General features: G+C 34.5%; 2 protein-coding genes across 11 annotated transcripts; one reads left to right on the forward strand and one right to left on the reverse strand.

The window, feature by feature from the left end:
• The first annotated feature begins 441 nt into the window (after positions 1–441).
• Sos (Son of sevenless) lies at positions 442–10,031 on the forward strand. Of its 9 annotated transcripts, none has more exons than XM_076622433.1 (22): positions 442–808; positions 1,748–1,991; positions 2,872–3,135; positions 3,221–3,304; positions 3,419–3,499; positions 3,600–3,749; positions 3,824–4,032; positions 4,115–4,298; positions 4,384–4,630; positions 4,715–4,939; positions 5,017–5,380; positions 5,462–5,654; positions 5,744–5,980; positions 6,086–6,241; positions 6,327–6,509; positions 6,583–6,700; positions 6,776–7,065; positions 7,136–7,361; positions 7,508–7,833; positions 7,917–8,172; positions 8,295–8,381; positions 9,804–10,031. In XM_076622433.1, exons 2-22 carry the CDS (start codon positions 1,884–1,886, stop codon positions 9,848–9,850), a joined length of 4,035 nt encoding a protein of 1,344 aa, XP_076478548.1. In that variant the 5' UTR covers positions 442–808; positions 1,748–1,883; the 3' UTR covers positions 9,851–10,031. The 9 variants fall into 9 exon arrangements, with proteins under 9 accessions (XP_076478548.1, XP_076478550.1, XP_033190383.1 ...); XM_076622435.1 differs by having other exon boundaries at positions 1,836–1,991; XM_033334492.2 differs by having other exon boundaries at positions 442–776.
• Positions 9,099–19,422, reverse strand: LOC117156945 (anoctamin-4). Of its 2 annotated transcripts, XM_033334495.2 has the most exons (14): positions 17,687–19,422; positions 16,716–17,055; positions 15,252–15,399; positions 13,962–14,244; positions 13,677–13,822; positions 13,317–13,562; positions 13,059–13,258; positions 12,852–12,989; positions 12,570–12,787; positions 12,179–12,487; positions 11,802–12,111; positions 11,530–11,735; positions 11,151–11,441; positions 9,099–11,020 (listed from the first exon to the last, which is right to left on the reverse strand). In XM_033334495.2, the coding sequence occupies exons 1-14, from the start codon at positions 17,723–17,725 to the stop codon at positions 10,706–10,708; spliced, it is 3,189 nt and encodes a 1,062-aa protein (XP_033190386.1). In that variant the 5' UTR covers positions 17,726–19,422; the 3' UTR covers positions 9,099–10,705. The 2 variants fall into 2 exon arrangements, with proteins under 2 accessions (XP_033190386.1, XP_033190387.1); XM_033334496.2 differs by lacking the exon at positions 12,179–12,487.
• Between the last annotated feature and the right edge of the window lie 1,096 nt (positions 19,423–20,518).

Here is a 20,518-nt window from a genome sequence, read left to right on the forward strand (position 1 = left end):
ATTACTATATGGTTACGAAAACAAACGATTACATTATATCGTTCGTTCATATATTCTATTTTTCATATTCACTTTAAAATTCATATTCTAAAGGAGATGTTTAAATCAAACAATTCTTTTATCGAATGCTCGTAACGTCCACCACTGTTATTAAATGATGCAATTATAAGCGAGATTCATCTCTTATATTTATTCTATGTCATCCATTTTATCGTTGCAAGTAACACAAACAATATTTTTATAATATTTCTCAAAATATAACACCGAGAAACAAATATATTATCTATTACACGACATAATAGCAGAGATTTCACACATGAATCGCCATTACGAATTTCAAAAATATCTCGAAAAGAGGATCGATACTCTAACAAAGCTTGATATATCGAACTCGGAACTCTCGAAGTGGACGTAACAATCGCAGTTATCGATCGATGCGAGTCGCGCAATGGTATCCTTTGATAGTAGTGGTGCTCGCGCTAGGTTCTGACAAAAATTTGCGTTAAAAACGGTGTATAAAATGCAGAAACGGTCTAACTCGGGAACTCTTGGGTTAGCTTGGAAGATGCTTCCTATGATAAGTGAAAGAAGCATCCAGATCCCAGGGGGATATCACCGAGTGGCTTAGCTGTCGCATTTATCCAACAGAGATGTCTGCGCCCTGAGAAACGGACTGGCGGACAGACAGACGTCTCTGTCAACTTTTTCTGTGTTCTGATTTCCGATACGAAATGCTGTTTGGAAAATTCGGCAACTCTCCGGAGCGTATTCTCTAGGTATATAGTCAACACGGCCAGAGTTGATATATGTGAGTGGTGGGGATTTGCTCTCGATCACTTTGCTCCCGATGTGTGTCCCGTTTTCGCTTTCTTCCTCCCGTTCTCGTGATGCTTACATGATACACACAGTGGCTCGCCAAAGCATTTCAACACTTGCCGTAGAAAACTTTTGTCTGCATACTATGTGTTTTATGTAGAACATATTTTTTTGAAATTTTATTGGTATTGTTATGAGACATGATTGTCATGATTATATTAGTGAAATTTCAAGCCAATCTGAAAATATGTATACAAGTTACAAAACATTGACTGCAAACGTATATTTAGTAACAAATAAGTATACAGTGTGAACAGCCATTTTAAACATCTAATAAATATTAAAGATGGTCCTATTGAATATTGTGATTTATTAATATAATGGACTGATTCAATACTTTTGCGATCCCAACGAAATATATACCTACAGTAGTGTATCATGTAGTTTTTCATGTACGTTTTCAATTCCGTTTCAAATTTGATCGATATTCGCGATAGTCGTGTCACGACACAGTGCTTATGAAATTTCAAAATGTGGAAATATAACACATATATTATATTCATAAAAGATTTGTATAAATGTTCGGATACTTTCATGAACTACTATACCTTGTAATTTAGACATACATATAAGCAATTACAAACTCGACCAAGATAGTCACGGTAATCGTGTCTACGTGATAGTGCTAATGAAATTGCCAAAATGTGGAAGCACAACACGCGTAATATATTCGTAAAATACTTCTACGAGTGTCTGAATACTTTCATAAGCCACCGTATATACGATTTTGTAGATGTGACACTCCCAACCAATAACGAAAATTTCTTTCTACTTTCTATCATTTTACACGATTGTACGATGGAAATATGAGAAAAGTCGTATGATAGAATTATGAAGGAAGTCTGTAAATGTGTTTCTGTTTTGAAAAAAGGCGTGAACTAATTTCCACCGCTAGGAAAAACCACCGAGTTTGAGAGGTGGTAAAAATCACATATCAATTCTGGCCGTACCGACTTTAGTGCGCGTTATTCTGTCGGGTGCGTGATAGCCTGTACCAGTACGTAGAGATGTTTTCGTCGCCGGCGTCAGTGGTGGGCGAGCCGTCAGGCTACGACTTTCAGAAAGAGGAGAACGCCGCTAAGTGGAAGGGGGTGTTTGTCAACTCCCTACGCAAGGTATACTTTTCGAATCACTTATTATAGAATTTATAATGATCCCTTGTGAATTGGGGTCGCTTTTCGCGAGATTTTGATGTCATCCCATGTTATTGATGTCAACCCGATCGACATTCGTCGATTCTATTGTCATTGTCACTAATATGCCACTGTTTTATGCCCTTTCCATCTCCAACTGGGTTTGTTGCCCTCTAACAACATAACAAAAATAACAATAATATTTCATAATATATACGTTATAATCGACGTGAAATAAATATCATGAAAATTAACAATCATGTATTATCATACAATGATCGGTAGCTTTCTTGAAAACTGTGTTTGTATCTGAATAAAGGATACCTTCTTTATATATTGAACAATTCATAGAATAATGACAGAACGTTATGTTGCTTGTCCTCGCTGTTTATAAGAATAAATCTATGTGGATGAGAAATTTAATTTTCTTACTCTTCTTGTTCCATACAATAAATATATTAAAGTTTGTGGAATTTTAGCAGGAGCATCTTTCACAATGGATAAAGTAGGATAAATATTTACATATTGTATAACAAAAATATGAGTTTGATATATAATATAACAAGAATATAACTAACGAAATATTTTTTTTATAAAAAATTCTTTTCTTAGATCACTAATTATCAATTATGCTTCTTAAACAGTATACCTGTAAGAATATTATCTTTTACTTAAATAGAATTGTAGCTCATATCGACTATCAAATAGATGTTTTGTTTGTAAACAATATCCTCTGCCCTTGTCAATGTATCATTCATCATTTTGTATCCCATATATTTCGTTCATTCAGTTTTTCCCTAAAACATTTTTTTTCCCTAAATAATAGTCTCCTCTGTTTAATGGAGGTTTTTTTGTAAAATAGGTACTAGAGCAAGTACATCCTAGTCTTGAAGCACGACAAGATGCCTTAGACTACGTTGAGAGCTTAATCTTAAGGCTGTTGGGAATGCTTTGTGGTCATCCTCCACCACACACACCTCAAGATGTGGAAGAAAGAGTAAGGCGTACTTTTCCTACTCCCATTGATAGATGGGCACTTAGAGATGCAAGAGATGCCTTGGAAAAAGGAAAAAAGAAATCACCACTAGTTCTTCCAGTTGACAAAATTCATCAACTATTACAAAAAGTAATTAGGAAATTAAATTTATTTTATGTCTTATTTTTATATCTTTATTCGCAGATACTATAATCTTGTATTTTTACATTGACAGGAAGTATTACAACAAAAAATTGATTTACAAGTTAGTCTTTTTGTAGTAGGAGTCTTGGAATATATTTCAGCAGATATTTTGAAGGTTGGTAAAAGCTATTATCATTTATTTTTATCAATATTCTGTTTTGTATAACTCTTTTATATGTTATTCGTTAACACTAATTCCTGAAAATGTTTAAGACTATTTTCTTTTCAGCTAGCTGGAAACTATGTCAAGAATATACGTCATGTAGAGATATCTTGTGAAGATATAAGGGTTGCAATGTGTGCAGATATGGTAACATTTTTAAAAAGCATGATATTTGTGCTACGTTTGTATACTAAATGTATCAATAATCGCGAGATGAATGTTGAGTAATTTAGTGATCTATTAATAGGTATTAATGGACTTATTTTATCAAGATGATTATGCAGAGGGTCCACAAAGTGGTTTAGGTGCAGTGGTTTCTCAGACTTATGAAGAATCTGTTCGAGATCTCATACACGATGAACGTCATTATTTACGTGATCTTCATATGATCATTAAGGTGAAATATCTTATTAGTCGGTGAAACGTAGTTGTTAATCCAAGAAAAATGAAATTATCCCACTCTTTAAATAGGTTTTTCGGGAAGAAATCGCAAAATTAGCACAAGATAGAACTGAGATTGAAACCCTTTTCAGTAACATTATGGACATTTACGAAGTTACTGTAACGTTACTTGGTAGTTTAGAAGATATAATGGAAATTACTGAAGAAAAACAAACACCTACTGTTGGGTCATGTTTTGAAGAACTGGCAGAAGCAGCAGAATTTGATGTTTATATAAAGTATGCAAAAAGAAATTACTGGTTTTAATAAGTATAATTATATATATTTCTTTTGAATCATAAGTGAAAATGTTCATATTAGGTATGCAAAAGACATTAATAGTCTAGCTAGTCGAGAAGTTTTAACAAATTTATTATCAAGGCCTGAAGCTAATGCTGCGTTAAGAGCAGCAGGTCATGGTTTTAAAGAAGCTGTCAAATATTATTTGCCAAAACTTTTATTACAACCAATATGGCATTGTTTTTTGTACTTCCATTACATAAAGGTACATTTTAAATCATTTTATATTTACATATTATCGTACACATTATTCTAACAATTGAATAATGTTTTAATAATATTTCATTTAGGTATTACAAAAGCGTACACCAAATATAGAAGATGGTGAAACATTGGAACAAGTACAAGGTCTTTTAAATCCACTGCAGATGGAATTATTGCAATCTATGGCGAGTCTTCCAAAAAAAGATACAGGTCTGCGAATGCAGAGTAGAGCAAGGAGACAAGCTGCACTAGAGAAAACTAATGAATTACAAAAAACTGTTGATGGTTGGGATCAGAGAGACGTCGGACAATGTTGTAATGAATTTATACGTGGTATGAGAAAAATATACGTTACTATTTTATTACTTTTTACATAAGTTATATGAAAGTATATTTTCGCTATTTTTTTATGTATAGAGGATATGTTGTGGAAAGTAAGTAATGGAAGGAGGCTAACGGAACGAAGGGCTCTTCTTTTTGATGGTTTATTAGTTCTTTGTAAACCAAGTGGTGGCAAAAGAGTTAGCGTTACGGTTGCAGCGGTTGGTGTGGTGGGTCATCCACCTCATCAAGGCGAACTGCGTTTAAAAGAAAGATTTTTTATTAGAAAAGTTGATATTATCGACAAAGAGGATACTGAAGGTAAATTTTAAAAAGTAATAATCTTAATATTAAATATTTCTATTGTATAACTAGATTACATGTAATTATTTTTGTAGAATTAAAAAATGCCTTTGAAATTGCACCAAGGGACCACCCTAATGTTATTCTTGTTGCCAAATCCGTCGAAGATAAAAATAGTTGGATGGCGGATCTTGTAATGTTGAATACAAAGAGTATGTTAGAAAGAACTTTGGACAGTATCCTTTTGGATGAGGAAAGGAAACATCCCTTAAGGTTACCTCCACCACATTTATATAAATTTGCCGAACAAGATAGCCCAGAAAATATTGTTTTGGAAGCGAGAGAAAATGGAGGTGTTCCATTAATTAAGGGCGCAACTTTGGTTAAATTGGTAGAAAGATTAACTTATCATATATATGCTGATCCAGCTTTTGTACGAACATTCCTTACTACTTATAGGTATGTGGATTCATACCTTTGGGATTTGTGTATGTATAAAAATGAATTCTTTAACAAATAAATTGTTTTCCTTTTTTGTAGGAGTTTTTGCTCACCTCAAGAACTGTTGATATTGTTAATCGAAAGATTCGACATACCAGATCCTTCTTTAGTTTATGGTGAGGAAGAAAAATCTTCTGGTTGTAAAACAACTGCTAGGGAAGATTGGAAAAGATATAGAAAAGAATTTTGTCAACCTGTTCAATTTAGAGTTTTAAATGTTTTAAGACATTGGGTTAGTAAAATTTAAATATATTTACTCTAAATTATTGTATTACATTTTTTAAGTGAGCATAATATCTTCTTGAATGTTTCCCACACTAGGTTGATCATCATTTTTATGATTTTGAACGCGATAGAAATCTTTTGGAAAGATTGCAGTTGTTTTTAGACACAGTAAGTGGAAAATCAATGAGAAAATGGGTGGATTCAGTAATAAAAATTGTGCAAAGGAAATGCGAACCTTCAGAACAACGACCTATTACATTTAGCTTCGAACGATCTCCACCACCTATTGAGTGGCACCTAAAAGTTCCTGAAGAAGAATGGGGAATATTAACGGTAATACATTAACAATGTAAAACTGATAATACGGTAATATTATAATCGTAACTAATATGTTATTTGTATTATGTAGACAAGTAAATTATTTTCCAATAATTACAGTTACATCCAATTGAATTAGCGAGGCAATTAACTCTGCTAGAGTTCGAATTGTACAGAACTGTAAAGCCTTCGGAATTAGTTGGGTCAGTATGGACTAAGAAAGATAAAGAAAAGACATCACCAAATTTACTGAAAATGATAAAGCACACAACAAACGTAAGTTACCTACATTATGTTCTATATTAGTTTTTATTTTGTATATTTTGAATTTAACAAATTAAATCACTTCTTTACTCTGTAGTTTACACGGTGGCTTGAAAAAACCATAGTAGAAGCTGAAAATTTAGAGGAGAGAGTTGCAATTGTATCACGAACAATTGAAATTATGATGGTGCTTCAAGATCTTAATAACTTTAATGGCGTATTAGCAATTGTTAGCGCAATGGGATCTGCGTCCGTTTTTAGGTTAAAATTTACATTTCAAGTATGTTCTTTTGTTATTTAATGTTATCGATTAATTTGAACCAAGCAGAGTATATATTTTATTGTATTTACAGCAAATACCAGCACGACTGGAAAAGGCTCTAGAAGAAGCAAGAGAACTAAACAACGGTCATTTCCGGAAGTATCAAGAAAAATTGCGATCCATTAATCCACCTTGTGTACCATTTTTTGGTAAATAATAAAGAATAAAATATTATTGATTTAAATTATTAAATCAATTTTCACTAATACATATTCTTTTCGTAGGCATGTACCTGACCAACATCCTACACATTGAAGAAGGGAATCCGGATTATCTGCGAGGAAGTCCAGAACTTATAAACTTTAGCAAACGACGGAAAGTGGCGGAGATAACCGGAGAAATTCAGCAGTACCAAAATCAACCTTATTGTCTTTCAGTGGAACCTAGAATAAGACATTTCATTGAAAATTTATCACCATTCGATCCTAATATGAAAGAGGCCGATATAAGCAATTATTTGTACAATAAAAGCCTAGAAGTAGAGCCTAGAGGGTGTAGGCAACCACCTAGAGTCGTAAGTGAATGGAAATTATAAAACACACGTATAATAACACTGTTTATACTAGTTATTATTGTTCTTGTAGTCTCGTAAATGGCCGGACTTAAATTTAAAATCGCCGGGCATTAAAGCTAGAAGTTTGAGCGGCAAATTACCAGCTCCATTGCAAGCTGTAGCCTCCAGTGTAAGATTACACGATCCTCCACCGGAGGCCCCGCCGCCAGAATTACCAGAAACCCCTCCGCATGCATCACATATTACAGTTTCTCACATAGGGGACCACACTGTCTTTGCACCTGTTTTACTAGGAGGTTTGTAGTCCAAAATATTGAATGTTAGCATGTGCTTATCAGTCGCTTTTTACAATTCTTATTCATTCTACAGAAACAAGAATCGTTCTTATTTTGTTGCATAGTATGCTTGGATAGGTAGTAGATGTACTTTACTGTTAATACAGGTACAGCTCAACCTCCAGGTTCACCAGGTCCTCTTAGCATGTCAGGACTTTCGATCAGCTCTCCGGGTAGCAGCCCGCAACTAGGATCACCTGGTCATTTGCCTATCCCACATCATCAATCGCAAAATAGTCACTTTGGCTTTAATTCTGGTACGATTGGTGTAATGGGAGCCTTGACCGGTATGCCATCGTCGGGTGGAAGTCCTGGTGCTGCGATACCACCTCCTCCGTCTCCTAGCCATGTACCTCCCTGTCAACCCCCGCCCCCTTTGCCACCAAGATCTCATAGGAAACGAGAGAGTTCCATAAGCGAGTCGCCGCAACAGGTAAATTGCCAAAAAAATTTGAATTATTTTCTCTTCAAATTTCGTAGTTTATAATATCGTGTGATTTATATTATTTATCACAGGCGAGACAAGCTCCAAATGCGCCCATACTTCCTCCACGGGATGGTACGTCTCCACCACCATTGCCACCACGAAGAGATTTGCCGCCGGTGACGTTACCGCCTCGCCTTCCTACAACGTTGAATCCGAGCTGTTCAGCGCTACTCGCAAGGCGGAATTCCACGTTGGAGAACACATGTTCGAATGTTGTTCATACAAGAAGACACATGTCTTTCAATGGGCCCAGTCCTACGAAACTTCCACCTACGCAACCTAATGGTAAAAATATTAATATCAGAATTTATCATAATTGTGTATTTATCATATTGTGTATTCTTGTGTCACATCTAAAATGCTTTTGTCCAATTGTTTATCAATCGATTTGTTGCAATCTATTTTAGGATCGGTAACTCCAAGGCTACCACCAAAACCGATGCCGGGACGTCCACCAACCACCATGTTTAATTTCAATGCTCCTCCTGGATCTAGTTAAGTGTTACATCTTCCTACCTCTTACCTAAATTAAAACGCATCATTTGGAAATCGAGATTTAGTCCACTCAGAAGGATTAGTCGAGTCGGATGTTTTGCTTGTTCGGTATGTTTGACAATGTAAAGTTCATGCTGTTTACGTAACATTTTCACAGGAAACTTCGTAGGAGCACAAGATTTATTCAATTTATCTGTATTAATGTATCTACCGGGATTTCTTAGCTAGATACTTGAAATATAGACGGTAAATGCATTAATGCAAGACAAAGAAATTCAACGAAAATTTTCTTGCGACACGGCCCATACGTGATGAGATGCTGTTACATTCCTTTTTACGATTTGTCTTTTTAATACGTGTGACACTATTTTTATTGAAAGTTTATTTTTCGAGAGAATATAGAATGTTTTATCGCATATAGTATATTTTTAGAGGTTTTTTTACCAAGTGAATATATATAATCAGTAAATGTAAGGCTTTATATCCTGAATATCCTATTGAATGAACTCAGTTGAAGCTATTTATCCTTGAGAGATACCCAAAGAAATGAAATTTGTACAGCTCGCCTAATTAAAAGAAGTGTATCAACCTCTGTTATTCGAATCTACAGAATATTTTTATAAATAAACGAAATGGAGTTTCTTTGATAACTTTGCATATCTGGGTCTCGTATAATAGCATAACGCATGTTAGTTCTAATACACGTATAGATAAAAATAAGCGAACGAAAGCCAAAATTATTTCTGCAATAATGTAGCAGCAGGAATTTTATTAAATAAAAACATTTTGTCTAACACTCAAGTTTGTGAATCACGTGTACGCGCGCGCATACACACACATACACATATACATTGTATTAGAAAAAGTACTATGCTGCAAAGAGCATAAAAATGTACAAGATTTTTGCTACGAGATTCCCTTAAAAAAGAAAAAAAATTATCAACGTAACTTTAGCACAAAAGCAATAATATTACAAGAGTATATGTTACTGTAGGACGGATTGCTACAAATGATTTTATCTACAAATGATTTAGGATAAAAGAAAAACAATTAAGGAAACATGGAGATTCTTTCTCTATTTCAAAAATTTCACATGAATTATATTTTTATGATTTGTCATTTAGGACACATATAACACACGGCATATGTTTCGAAACGATGTGTGTAGATCATTTTATAAATAAGATAAATACCGCTTTTACAGACTATTAGGAATGTAGGGTACATTTCATCGCAGCCGTTTATCGGAACTATGGCTAATGAATTTTGAGTTAATGCGTCCATCAGATCCGAGGAGATCTGACTGAATGGACTATGTATCGATTTCGGTTGTCCGAACGGTCTCCTTTTCTTTAAAACAAGAAAAAAAAAGCAAAAAAGATCCCTATCTATCCCTCAACACAACTGTGATACACTTTTAGATTTTAAAAAGGACGCAGAAGACGCAAGAAAGTGCAGTATGGATTGAATCATAGGCCAATAAGCATAGAATTATACATATAAGTCGAGAATCAATAGCAAAAAGAAAGAAGTAAATATGTACATGTATATTATTATAAATATATTCTATAGTAATTATTGTAATAATGTTAAGCGTAAGACGGAGGATGAAATATTGAAATTATATACAATAAAGAGTATATTGTGTAGATCTTGAGAGAATTTTTTTACTTTTCGTTGTTTTCAGAAATTTTACCAACTAAACGATAGTAACGTCCTTACTGTAGAAACACAAACGTGACACTATTCAATTTGATCATGTCGGTTTTTTATATAGTATGTTTACAAGTATACAAGTATGTTTTATAAATTCTTTAAAAATGCTTATCACCGGTAACCGGTGATTATGATCTAAAACTATTTTGATGAAATATAATTTTAGAAAATAGAGTATCTGGTTTAAATATTCTAAAAGAGGTAATTCTGTGTAAGTTAATACTGATAGTATTTATGTTAAAAATCACACATATGTTATTGATCTCGCGATCAAACGTTAAAAATTTATTAAATAAATTTTCGAAGAATCTTTAAAAAGTGTCGATATACTTTTGGCATTTGTATATTATCTCATCACATGTTGGTTTGATTGTTTCTCATTTACTCGTGTTTGCGTATTTTACACGATTTTCTAAAATATCACAATTACCATTTCATTTGTTTGTACTTGATATCTCGATATTTACTTATGTAGAACTTCGCTCAAGTATAGTTTACACAACGATAGAATTAGATAATTTTGATACAAATGAGAGTGGTATTTTTTAAATGTTCTTAAGTACAGATGTACTCCTCGAGGAGAAAATATGATCGACACTTTTCAAAATCATGTCACTTCCCATACGGTTGAACCATCACTGTTTCTGTTATGCCTGGAAGTTACGTCGACGTGGGCATCTAAGCCGTCGCTCAATTTGCTGAAACGCCTTGCCCAGCTACCTCTGCCACCGCCTGCAGCTCTTCCTCCAATACTACCTGCTTCTCTAAGCACCGATAAAATATCATCTTCGTCTTCTCTGCTCTTTATACCTTTCTCATACTTGGCTTCTTGAGCTAATAAACGCTCTCGTTGCAATTGAGTCGCCAGAGAACGAGGCACAGCTGGTATCACGTAACTCATAATGCCAGTTAGGGCGAAAACCTAATTAAAATTTCCATTTTTATATTTTACTGATAGCTTTTTAAAGTGTGAATTTTATAGGTAAGATGTATGGAGGGCTACAGTGGTGTCATAACCAGTCATATAGAAGATAAAGTAAAGTGAAACTTACGATATGTTCAAAAACAACGACAAAGGCCAAACGGGCTGCAAAAACATGCCAATATTGCGGGCTGAGTCCGTATGGATCGTTTGAATGATCCGGTCCATTTCTGTAACCTCTGTACTGACAAGTTACCGGATGATTTTTATCCATATCGCTTTTCATGTCATCTCTATAATCTGATGTGTTGAATTCCGATAGAGAACTGTCGATATAACCCACTAGATCCTCCGTGGGAGAGTAAACGATAGCATAAACGCTACGGGGGATAAAATCTGACGTGTATGCGATGACGAACGCCTATGTATGATACAAGCAAATTGTTGTTAGACTTTGTAATATAATTTGCAAGTTTGAATCGTGAACTTTTATTATTACGTATACGTACGTTCGACACTACAGCAACGTAAGTTACTCCACGCAGTATACCATACCAAGCTCCTATATCTTCCACTCTCTCTGCTAATGGTCTTCTCGCCTCTCTTACCATTTTGTATGCGTCAAGCCGTATCTCAGCTATATTGTTTAATAACGCGAATAATGGTGCTAATGGGAATGCAGCGACAAACAAGGTCACGAATCCGTACTGTAAAACTATAAAACAAGTACATGAAGAAGATAATTGACAATTATATTTTAAATTAATTTAAATATACTTACTCATTTCCAAATATTCGTCAAAGAGCGCTAATCTTCCGGGATCCTGCAACTGATAATCCTTTTCCCAATAAGTATACGGTCTGCCGTGATCTTTCGTAGCCGCAACGTGGTTTCTTTTACGCCACCAATTCCACAGTTTTGGTGACAGTATCTCGACAAAATTATTGAAACACTGCTTGCCCACCATTATAATGGCGAGCTGTATACAAACTTCCGACAGGCATCCAGCTGGATCGCACACGTCCGTTTTTATACGAAAGAATTCAGAAGATCGTGCGTCTGCGTCTCCGGGATGAACAAAAAACCTACCCTGTAAATCGCCACTCTTCAATAAATTTGTTTCACTTCATACGTGCAGCAAATAGAATGTTACCAACTTTAAAGAAGGCTATATAGATGAGAGATGAATAAAAATTGACAAACTCGAAGAGAAATATCTTGAATGTGAAACTGGATTCGTACTCAGTCTGCGTTCTGGGATTCTCCATGTTCACCATCCATCGCGCTAAACGATGATACACTCGTGTAAGAATCATGATTATAATTAAATTAATTAAAGCGGCAGTCATGGAGGTAAAAATTTTCGCGTGCTTCTTTAAAAATGGACCTCCACCGCCATAAAATACGGCTACCAGCGATATTCGAGAAATAATGGTTCCCAGAACAGCACCCAAAACTACACATATCTGAATACAAATTTACCAATAAAATTTAGCATCAACAAAACAAATTTATTTGATTGAATGTGACGAGAATTCTTTTAATTACCATAAAAAATACCATGGAACTGGTGGCACAAGAACGTACAGCCTTAGACCATACTGGTAGGTAAGGCTCTCTTTCTCTGGTCACAGGATTTATTCGAAATGTTTTCACCGTAGTTTCAAACTCAGGTCGAGGTTCTTCGTCACTTTCAACGTTCTGGAGATCCCATTCCCAAATTATTACAGCTTGCCTTCGTTTCCATAACTCAAGAAATGTCGTAGCTGAAAGATCGAATAAAAAAATAGGATATATGCGTTAAAACATTAAATTATGTCTATACCATACCCCAAAAGGACATGAAGATGGCAAAGAAGACAGTGGCAGGGTTGTCGAACAAGTAACTTAGTTTTGAGAATATGCAAGACTCGCCGAGCTTTTGATAAGTACATGCTTTATCGCAGAGAGGGCATAATGTAATATTTCCTAGAAAAGTTATTTAGTAAAGCGGAAGAACGGAAAAAATAAAATAAAAATTGTATAAGACGAAAATACCTGCTACATTATAGTCACATATTTCTTTACTGGGTATATTATCAGGACCATCCATGCTTCCTACACCATACATAAAGCACAAAAGGCCAACAATCGCTGGGGCGTACAAACATTTTGTGTAAAATCCTAGCCATGCAAAGTAAAGAGCCACTTTTTCACCGAAATATCGTCTAATCAACCAGAGGGGCTGCCTTTTGTACCTAAAAATACAGAATTAAATGTTTATTTAAAAAAAAGTGAAAGTGCTAGTGAAATTACCATTGCGAAGGTCTAGCCCATATCAAGTACAGTAAATATCTGTCGAGAATTTCGCCATTGAATCCAGGTCTATTATACGGGCCCTCGTGCAGAGAAAAGCAGTCGAGATAAGTGCCATCCGCCAAAAGTCTACGAATACCTGCTTTCTCGTGATTTTCGTCGTACCGTGCCCTCGATAATATTTGCATTACTATCAAAGACCTTTGTGCAGGTGTATAAGCTGTATCTCTATCCTTTACTACGAATCTATAAAAAAAGAAACAAAAATATCGAATAATTAACGTATAACATATGATAATATATAATATAATCAGCTTATACATTTTTAATTTATTTTGTCTTATACAGTTAAATTCGTACCTCTCTTCTCGATCGCCAGAATCAATGCTGTCATAAAAGCTAGGCTCTTCCGGATACTTCTTCGTATCCCAAGTATGCATCTTTCTTACCCATTGTATCCATTTCTCCCAAAATTTCGGGCTTTCTTTCACGTCTTCGTTACCTTGCTAACAACAAAATAACAAATTAATAATAAAATGAAGGATTATTCTATGTTAAATTTACTTACTAAATACTATAATGTTAATTAGAAGCAGAAACACCGAACACGTATACTTTTCATTTTGAGAAACTTCATGAACCTACCCAAGCCTTAACAGAAATAGTAATGAACCTTTTGGTGGGTAATTTCAAGTTCATCACTTCAGCGTATTGAACTTTAATCTTCCATGGAATGTGCAACTTCAAGAAGTAAGTTTTCCCGTCGAAGGAGTTTTCTTTTGGTTCCAGTTCCAACTGCAAGCCCTCTTTTAATAGATTCTGCTGGAAAACGCGCCTTTGTTCTTTTCGACGTGCCTCTAATTCCGTCATCACTCCAGTGTACTCCTCCTGGTACACTAACACCATATCAATGCGTCTACGACCATCTCTGCAAATATATAGTATACGATGTTGTATATTATTTAATAAGTTATAATGCAAATAATAATTGGCTGATTGACCACTTCTTCAGATCAATAATGATTTTATATGACGACTGGTTTACTCACGCTCCGTTAATAATATAAACATACAGAACACTGATCCATTCTAGCGATTGTCGGTAAATGTGTCGAGACACGTTGAATACAACCAATTAAAAAAAGAGGGAATGCGTAATATATTAAAATTTTAGGATAATTTTTCTAGATCATTTCAAGATTATTGCAAGGCTATTTCAAAGTCAATTCAAAAACATTTAAAAGTCAGCCAGTGTCATTCCAAGATCTTTTCAAATTCATTTCAGATCAATTACCATTCAGTATTGGCTCAGGGTTACAAGACATTATTTCAGGGTTATTTCAAAGTCGTTCAAGATTATTTGAAAATCTGATTTATTTGGCAATGCAATTGAAAAATAATAGGGCTTATTTAGGAAATATACATACTGAATAATTTACAGGGTGTCTTTCGAGATGACCTAATAGGAAAGCAAACAGCACGACCATAACGAAACCGAGTCTAAAATTAAACCAGACATGAACGGAAGAAGTCACGACTGACGTAAAGTTATTATGGGATAAAATCGCAATATGTAATATGCTGGCAGGGGCCACGCGATGAGAAAATTAATTATGTAAACGTTCTTTTTTTATGTGCTCTGGGTTTTGTAACATTGCACACTGGCTAATTATACGAACGTTCTTGATGAACTGACTCTCTATGGATTATTTTTGCCCACTATGCGTGATTAATATCTACATGAACAAGGAATTCTTTACAATTTGTTGTTCATTTTTCTTAGATTAATCAAAGCAGTAAAGTACCGGAATAAAAGATAGAACAATGTACAATACATTCTACTCTGCACGTACTAAAATTTTTGAAATATAGGTACTTTCTGTTTAAAAATGTGATTAATACGTTTAATATATTTTGGAAAAGAAGTTAACACACCGGAAGTAAAGTGTTTCGGGATCCACTTCCCCCTCTGAGGACGAATCCTTTTGCAATAAAGAATTTCTCGGTATATCTTCAGCAAATGTTGGTGTTTCCAGTAACGGCGGAGTGTGTTCCGGTGTCGCTGGTATTGTAAGCTTGGGACCTATGAAGAATAAAAATATGTTCGAATTCATTTGAGACTTCAAACTCCAAAGTTAAAATCATCATACTAATATCATCTTTAAGTAATATAGTTACTCAAAGTCTTTGAATAGATCGATAAATAATTGACTACGGATGTATAAAACAAACACTCTGCGCTAATACTAGAGCGGTCAATTAGTTGCGCTTCTTTAATGTATTTCTTCGTATTATTCTTTTGGAGTGAATATACTCATTTGATTTATATGTATAATATGTCATTATGTAACCCAGGAATAATGCCTTGAATCTTTTAATGAACATTTAATTGTACTGTATCTCATTATTTGTTTGGGAAGGAATATGAAAAAATTAGAAATTCGTGTTTTTTAGTGTCACTACTGGGAACAGAACTTCAAAGCACTATATTTTTTCTCAAAATACTATATTTTCTTCGTTGCTTCTATCGCTTTGAAGTTCTGCTTCTAGTAGCGACGTAAAAGTACACGAATTTCTAATTTGTTGATATCCCTTTCTAAACAAATAATCAGATAGAGTACAAGAAATTAATCGAATTAAATATATGTCATCAAAGGTTTCAAAGCATCATTCAGGAGCTACGTAATGACACATTGTACATATGAATCAAATGAGTATATTCATTCTAAAAGAATAATACAAAGATTCTTCTGTATTCAATACTCATATTAAAAAACATAGAAATTTATGGACTACCCTAGTAGCTTCCTATTGACCGTACTTATACATGTAAATAGGCTACTCAGCACCTGTTGCGTGAAATTGTATTCTTTTACTATGTCTTTAGTGAATTGATTGTACATACGACGAACTATGCAAAACACATTGACCTTGAAGGTCCATATAGAAAAAGAAACGTATAAAGTCATGTATCTTGTACGAACATTAAAGTACCATTATAAAATAGGAGGTATCATTACCGTTATCAAAAGTTTCACATTCTGAAAAAGAAGGAGGATAATAATGGGAGACACGTATTGGCTGGACAATGGTTCGATAGTTATAGAGTTTTTACGGATCCGCTGAAGTTATAGTCTCATTATTAATATCCATTATTCGTGTCACACTGACATTCATATGCATATTGATCGTAGTTTATTGACTTAGGCCTATTTCAACCATTGCAAGGCTAACGTGCCAGTACGAATACTCACGCTATATACGTATGATATACATATCCCGATTATTCAAATTAGATCGAGAGTTCCTTCCCTTTTTCTTCCTGAATGTCAGGAAGTGAAAAGAAAAAATCGCAAAAGACATAAAAAGAGAAAGAAAAATAATTTGTTGGAATCCTACCAAAAGCGTCCCGAGCAGTCAGATTTGTTCCCGAGGGATAAACGCTGCTTCTGGATAATTTTTTATTCGTTATCGGCGATCCATTCGATTGAATACCATTTTTATCCATTTTGTAAATTATTTCCTTGCTATTTTCAACTCTCGTGTTTTCGTTCACACTGGGAGAATTCGATTTTGTGGAATTCGTAGCGGTTCTTCGGGGTGAGGAACTTGTTGATGACGCTTTCGATGGCGAATTCTCCGTTCCCACCGCATTCACGTTCGTTTGAGATTCATTTGTACTTGATTCGGTAACACTTGTGTTGCTTATGGATATACTCGCTCGTCTGCTATGGGTGTTCTAGAAGGATCAAATTTGTTTCTTTGTCAGTGTAGAAAGTTCGTTTCAGAACTAGCAAAACTATTTATTATTACGAACATTTCACTACATGTCGATAGTAATTTTCGTAGTAACGTAAAACGTAACGATACCGAGGCTTATTGTTAATTTAAATATTTCGATTGGTTGCATACTTTAACGCATCGCGCATATTTTATCTAACTTTATCTTTTGCAATTTCAATGCCCAGAGAGATCATTGAAGTACGGAATGCTTATTGTTAGTAGCGGAAGTTTACCGTATAAACGTTTCATAATTTTCTGGATAATTTAGCAACGAGACTTTCGTTTATATACCTGGCATGCAATTAAGTGAATAATCTAGATGGTCTGTGACTAGTTTAGATGGATTATTTAGATACATTATATTGATGAGATTCGTCGATTAGATACAGCTAAAACGAATACGATGCAATTTTTTAAAATATTCACCAGTTTTGTCTATAGTGCGCCATTAAAAAGAATATGTAATGTACACATTCATTTGTACACATTTATTCTATTGCTGACCGGTTCTTACGTACAGATTGTAAAACAAAATCACAAAATTTATTGACTAGAAAAACAAAGAAAAGGATATACGTATATGATACCTGTGTTTCATCCTCGACTCGAAGTTCGCTGTTATCCATTGCGCTTAAAAATGCTTGATAAACAGTGTCGAGAAGAATTCCCTGTCGCCGATGACAGCTAAGAAAAATACAAGTTCCTCGGTAATCTTGATCAATCCTGACATTCTGTAAATCGGAACGATAATAAAATGCTGCTTTTTTTAGCGAGAAGCAAGTTCGATCTGTCTATTTTCATGATAACGATTCGCATTAAATGGATGCACCGTACAACACGCTAATCTTCGTCAAATTATTATCATTACTCGCACGAAAATCCCAAAGCGACGCAATTTCCTACAAAAGGTATCGTATCATCGGCGTCGAATATCGTTGAGTTTATAAATTCTTCTATTGGTCACCGTGGCAATTATAGATTGGTAAAAAGAGAAGAGATCCGCTGAATCATTATATGTATCGTAAATATTAGTGACAATAAACTCTTGATAGTTCTGTCAAGAAGATCACTTCTTTCGTGTAATTCAAAGCAGGCAGATCGGTCGATATGTGTCTTCGTAACTTTATTTCAGTCGTTAATCGATCGATAATGTATTACATGAAATGAAAACGGGTCGACAAAAATTCCGATTCCAATTGACATTCATATGTATGTAAAATTCGCAGCAATCACGGAAGATCATTTATTGCCAAGTCAACTGAGGCGGTGATTTAGCCTTACTTTGATTTTCTTTCTCAATTATGAATGGAATGATAGCTGGATAGTCTATAGTTATCACCTTTCCCAACCTGAAGAGGTTCGAATGCCCTTGGCCCATCAACGAATATGCTAACAGTCTTTCCTATCAGATTTAAGACGGATCTATAAATTTACGGCACGAAACGGGATGTCTTTGGACAATCAATCGCGACCTTTGTAATTGATGCTTCAAAATGCATGTGGATACTTTGCTGTATGCTTTTAGTCAGAACATTTTACTTCGTACTCGTGACCTCCTCTTTCTGTTTTCTTTTAAACTTCCATTTTGTTCTTATATTTAATTGCCAATTATTATTTACGTGATTTCATCGTGGCCTATGATTCCTTTTCTTTTGACTTGTAATTTCAAATGTCATTATTGATATTCTGTACACTTGCGAACTGTACATCAGTGCATTATTGAACAAGACGACCTAATTTCACAATGGCAATTTTTAACAAGTATCGTGGAAATATATTCAGAAAGTTGTCAGAAAATGGAGTGTATATTGACAAGACATGGATCATATATCTGAATACATAATTAGTATGATCGTATTTCGTTCGGAAGACAAACAATGGTGCTTGAACCTCCGAAATAGTTTAGAAATTTTTCTTCGTCAATTCTTCGATCTTCCTTCACTTTGAGTAGTTGTTTAAAAAAGAAGAAGCACTTTCATGTGGATAAATTATTTTTTCGTAACTGATAACATTAAAGAACATCAAAACATGTTGGCCACAACCACCAGACAGTAATTGCGGTCAATGCTATTTCTTTGAATTGTTAACTTTTGATGTGTCTAATTGTATAGTGTACACTTCCTTCAAATTTTGATAAGATACCCTCAACTGTCAGACACTGCGCTCATGCTTGTCAGGTGACCGCGCCGGTAACTTCCACCGCAATACTGTGACACATACTGACTTCCTCGTGGTAGGATGATAGTGCTTATATATTGCACACATGACCATGCGTGTGTTATTTACGAATGATAGCTATACACATGCCTTTGCACGAATAGAACACACGTGTAATTGCGAGCTTGGTTCGTGTTTTGATATTCTTTTACATTTGAACTACATGTATATATCTACGTACATTACTACAATCTACTTAGCGTATATTTTACTCGTAAGCGTAACGGATGACTACGAACGTTTCTTTCAAAGATTTGTCATCATGTCGAAGTATCACGGTTCTTAGCACCTAGAACAGTTACAATAGTTACGATTTTTTAAAATCATGTCTCTCCTTTAAATATTTCTTTGTTCGTGACTATTTTTTGTTTTGTTTTTGTATTAATACTTATGAGTACTTTTGTAAATATTCACACACGTACAAACACATTATACTCGGTATATATCCTGTACATTGCACGACATGTGCATTACTTGTATTTACTACATGGAATGGTATATGTTTCATACACGTAAAAATCTATCAAGGATTTTAACCCTCATGTAGGTACACGAGACAATGAGGTTTTCGAATCGCTATGGTTACCGAATGAACACAACATATGTTACGTATCATGTCTGTATAGCATGCATATTATAGAGAGGTTCTTTCATGAAGTTGAAATACCAACAGAGGGATGGATATAAGTTTGCACGCAACATCGTCACTTAAGAATAATGAACGTGTTACGCTCCTCTTTAACCGTTATACGTAATAAAAGGTTTTACTGTCTCGACTTTTTAACGTACCATATCTATTTTTGTATTAGAAATATTTTATGAAAAAATAATTTACACTAGAAAAGTATAATGATACAATTGAAAGATATACATACTTTTATTCTCGGTGTAATCTGATTTCTATTTAAAATATTAGTAAGATATCGTTATGGCAAAAATTTGTCTTGAACTGGTTACATGGTTTAATAGTGTTCGCTTTTCCTGAAATAGTACAGAACTAGATTCTTGACATTGTCCATAACTTAAATAACGTAACCTTCGTACCTAAGCGAAACCTTAGTAAAAGATAATCAATAGAAAAAGGTCTGTTAACTGTATAATACTTTGACATTTTAGTATAATTGTTAATATCTACTTACGTAATTTTGTCTGGTATTTCGATTCACCCTTATAACAAGGAAAAGTAGGGAAGGAAAGTTCGT

This window comes from Bombus vancouverensis, chromosome 10, assembly GCF_051014615.1.
Source record: "Bombus vancouverensis nearcticus chromosome 10, iyBomVanc1_principal, whole genome shotgun sequence".
Classification (NCBI taxonomy): Eukaryota; Metazoa; Arthropoda; class Insecta; order Hymenoptera; family Apidae; genus Bombus; species Bombus vancouverensis.

Excerpts from the sequence above, each read along its gene's own strand:
- LOC117156945 (XM_033334495.2), bottom strand. The coding sequence starts at position 17,725 with ATGGATAACAGCGAACTTCGAGTCGAGGATGAAACACAG. Across the intron at positions 14,245-15,251 it reads CCCGAAACACTTTACTTCCG|AGATGGTCGTAGACGCATTG; the intron begins GTGTGTTAACTT and ends ATATATTTGCAG. Across the intron at positions 12,112-12,178 it reads TCTATATAGCCTTCTTTAAA|GGTAGGTTTTTTGTTCATCC; the intron begins GTTGGTAACATT and ends GGCGATTTACAG.
- Sos (XM_076622433.1), top strand. The coding sequence starts at position 1,884 with ATGTTTTCGTCGCCGGCGTCAGTGGTGGGCGAGCCGTCAGGCTACGAC. Across the intron at positions 1,992-2,871 it reads TTGTCAACTCCCTACGCAAG|GTACTAGAGCAAGTACATCC; the intron begins GTATACTTTTCG and ends TTTGTAAAATAG. Across the intron at positions 5,655-5,743 it reads TAAATGTTTTAAGACATTGG|GTTGATCATCATTTTTATGA; the intron begins GTTAGTAAAATT and ends TTCCCACACTAG.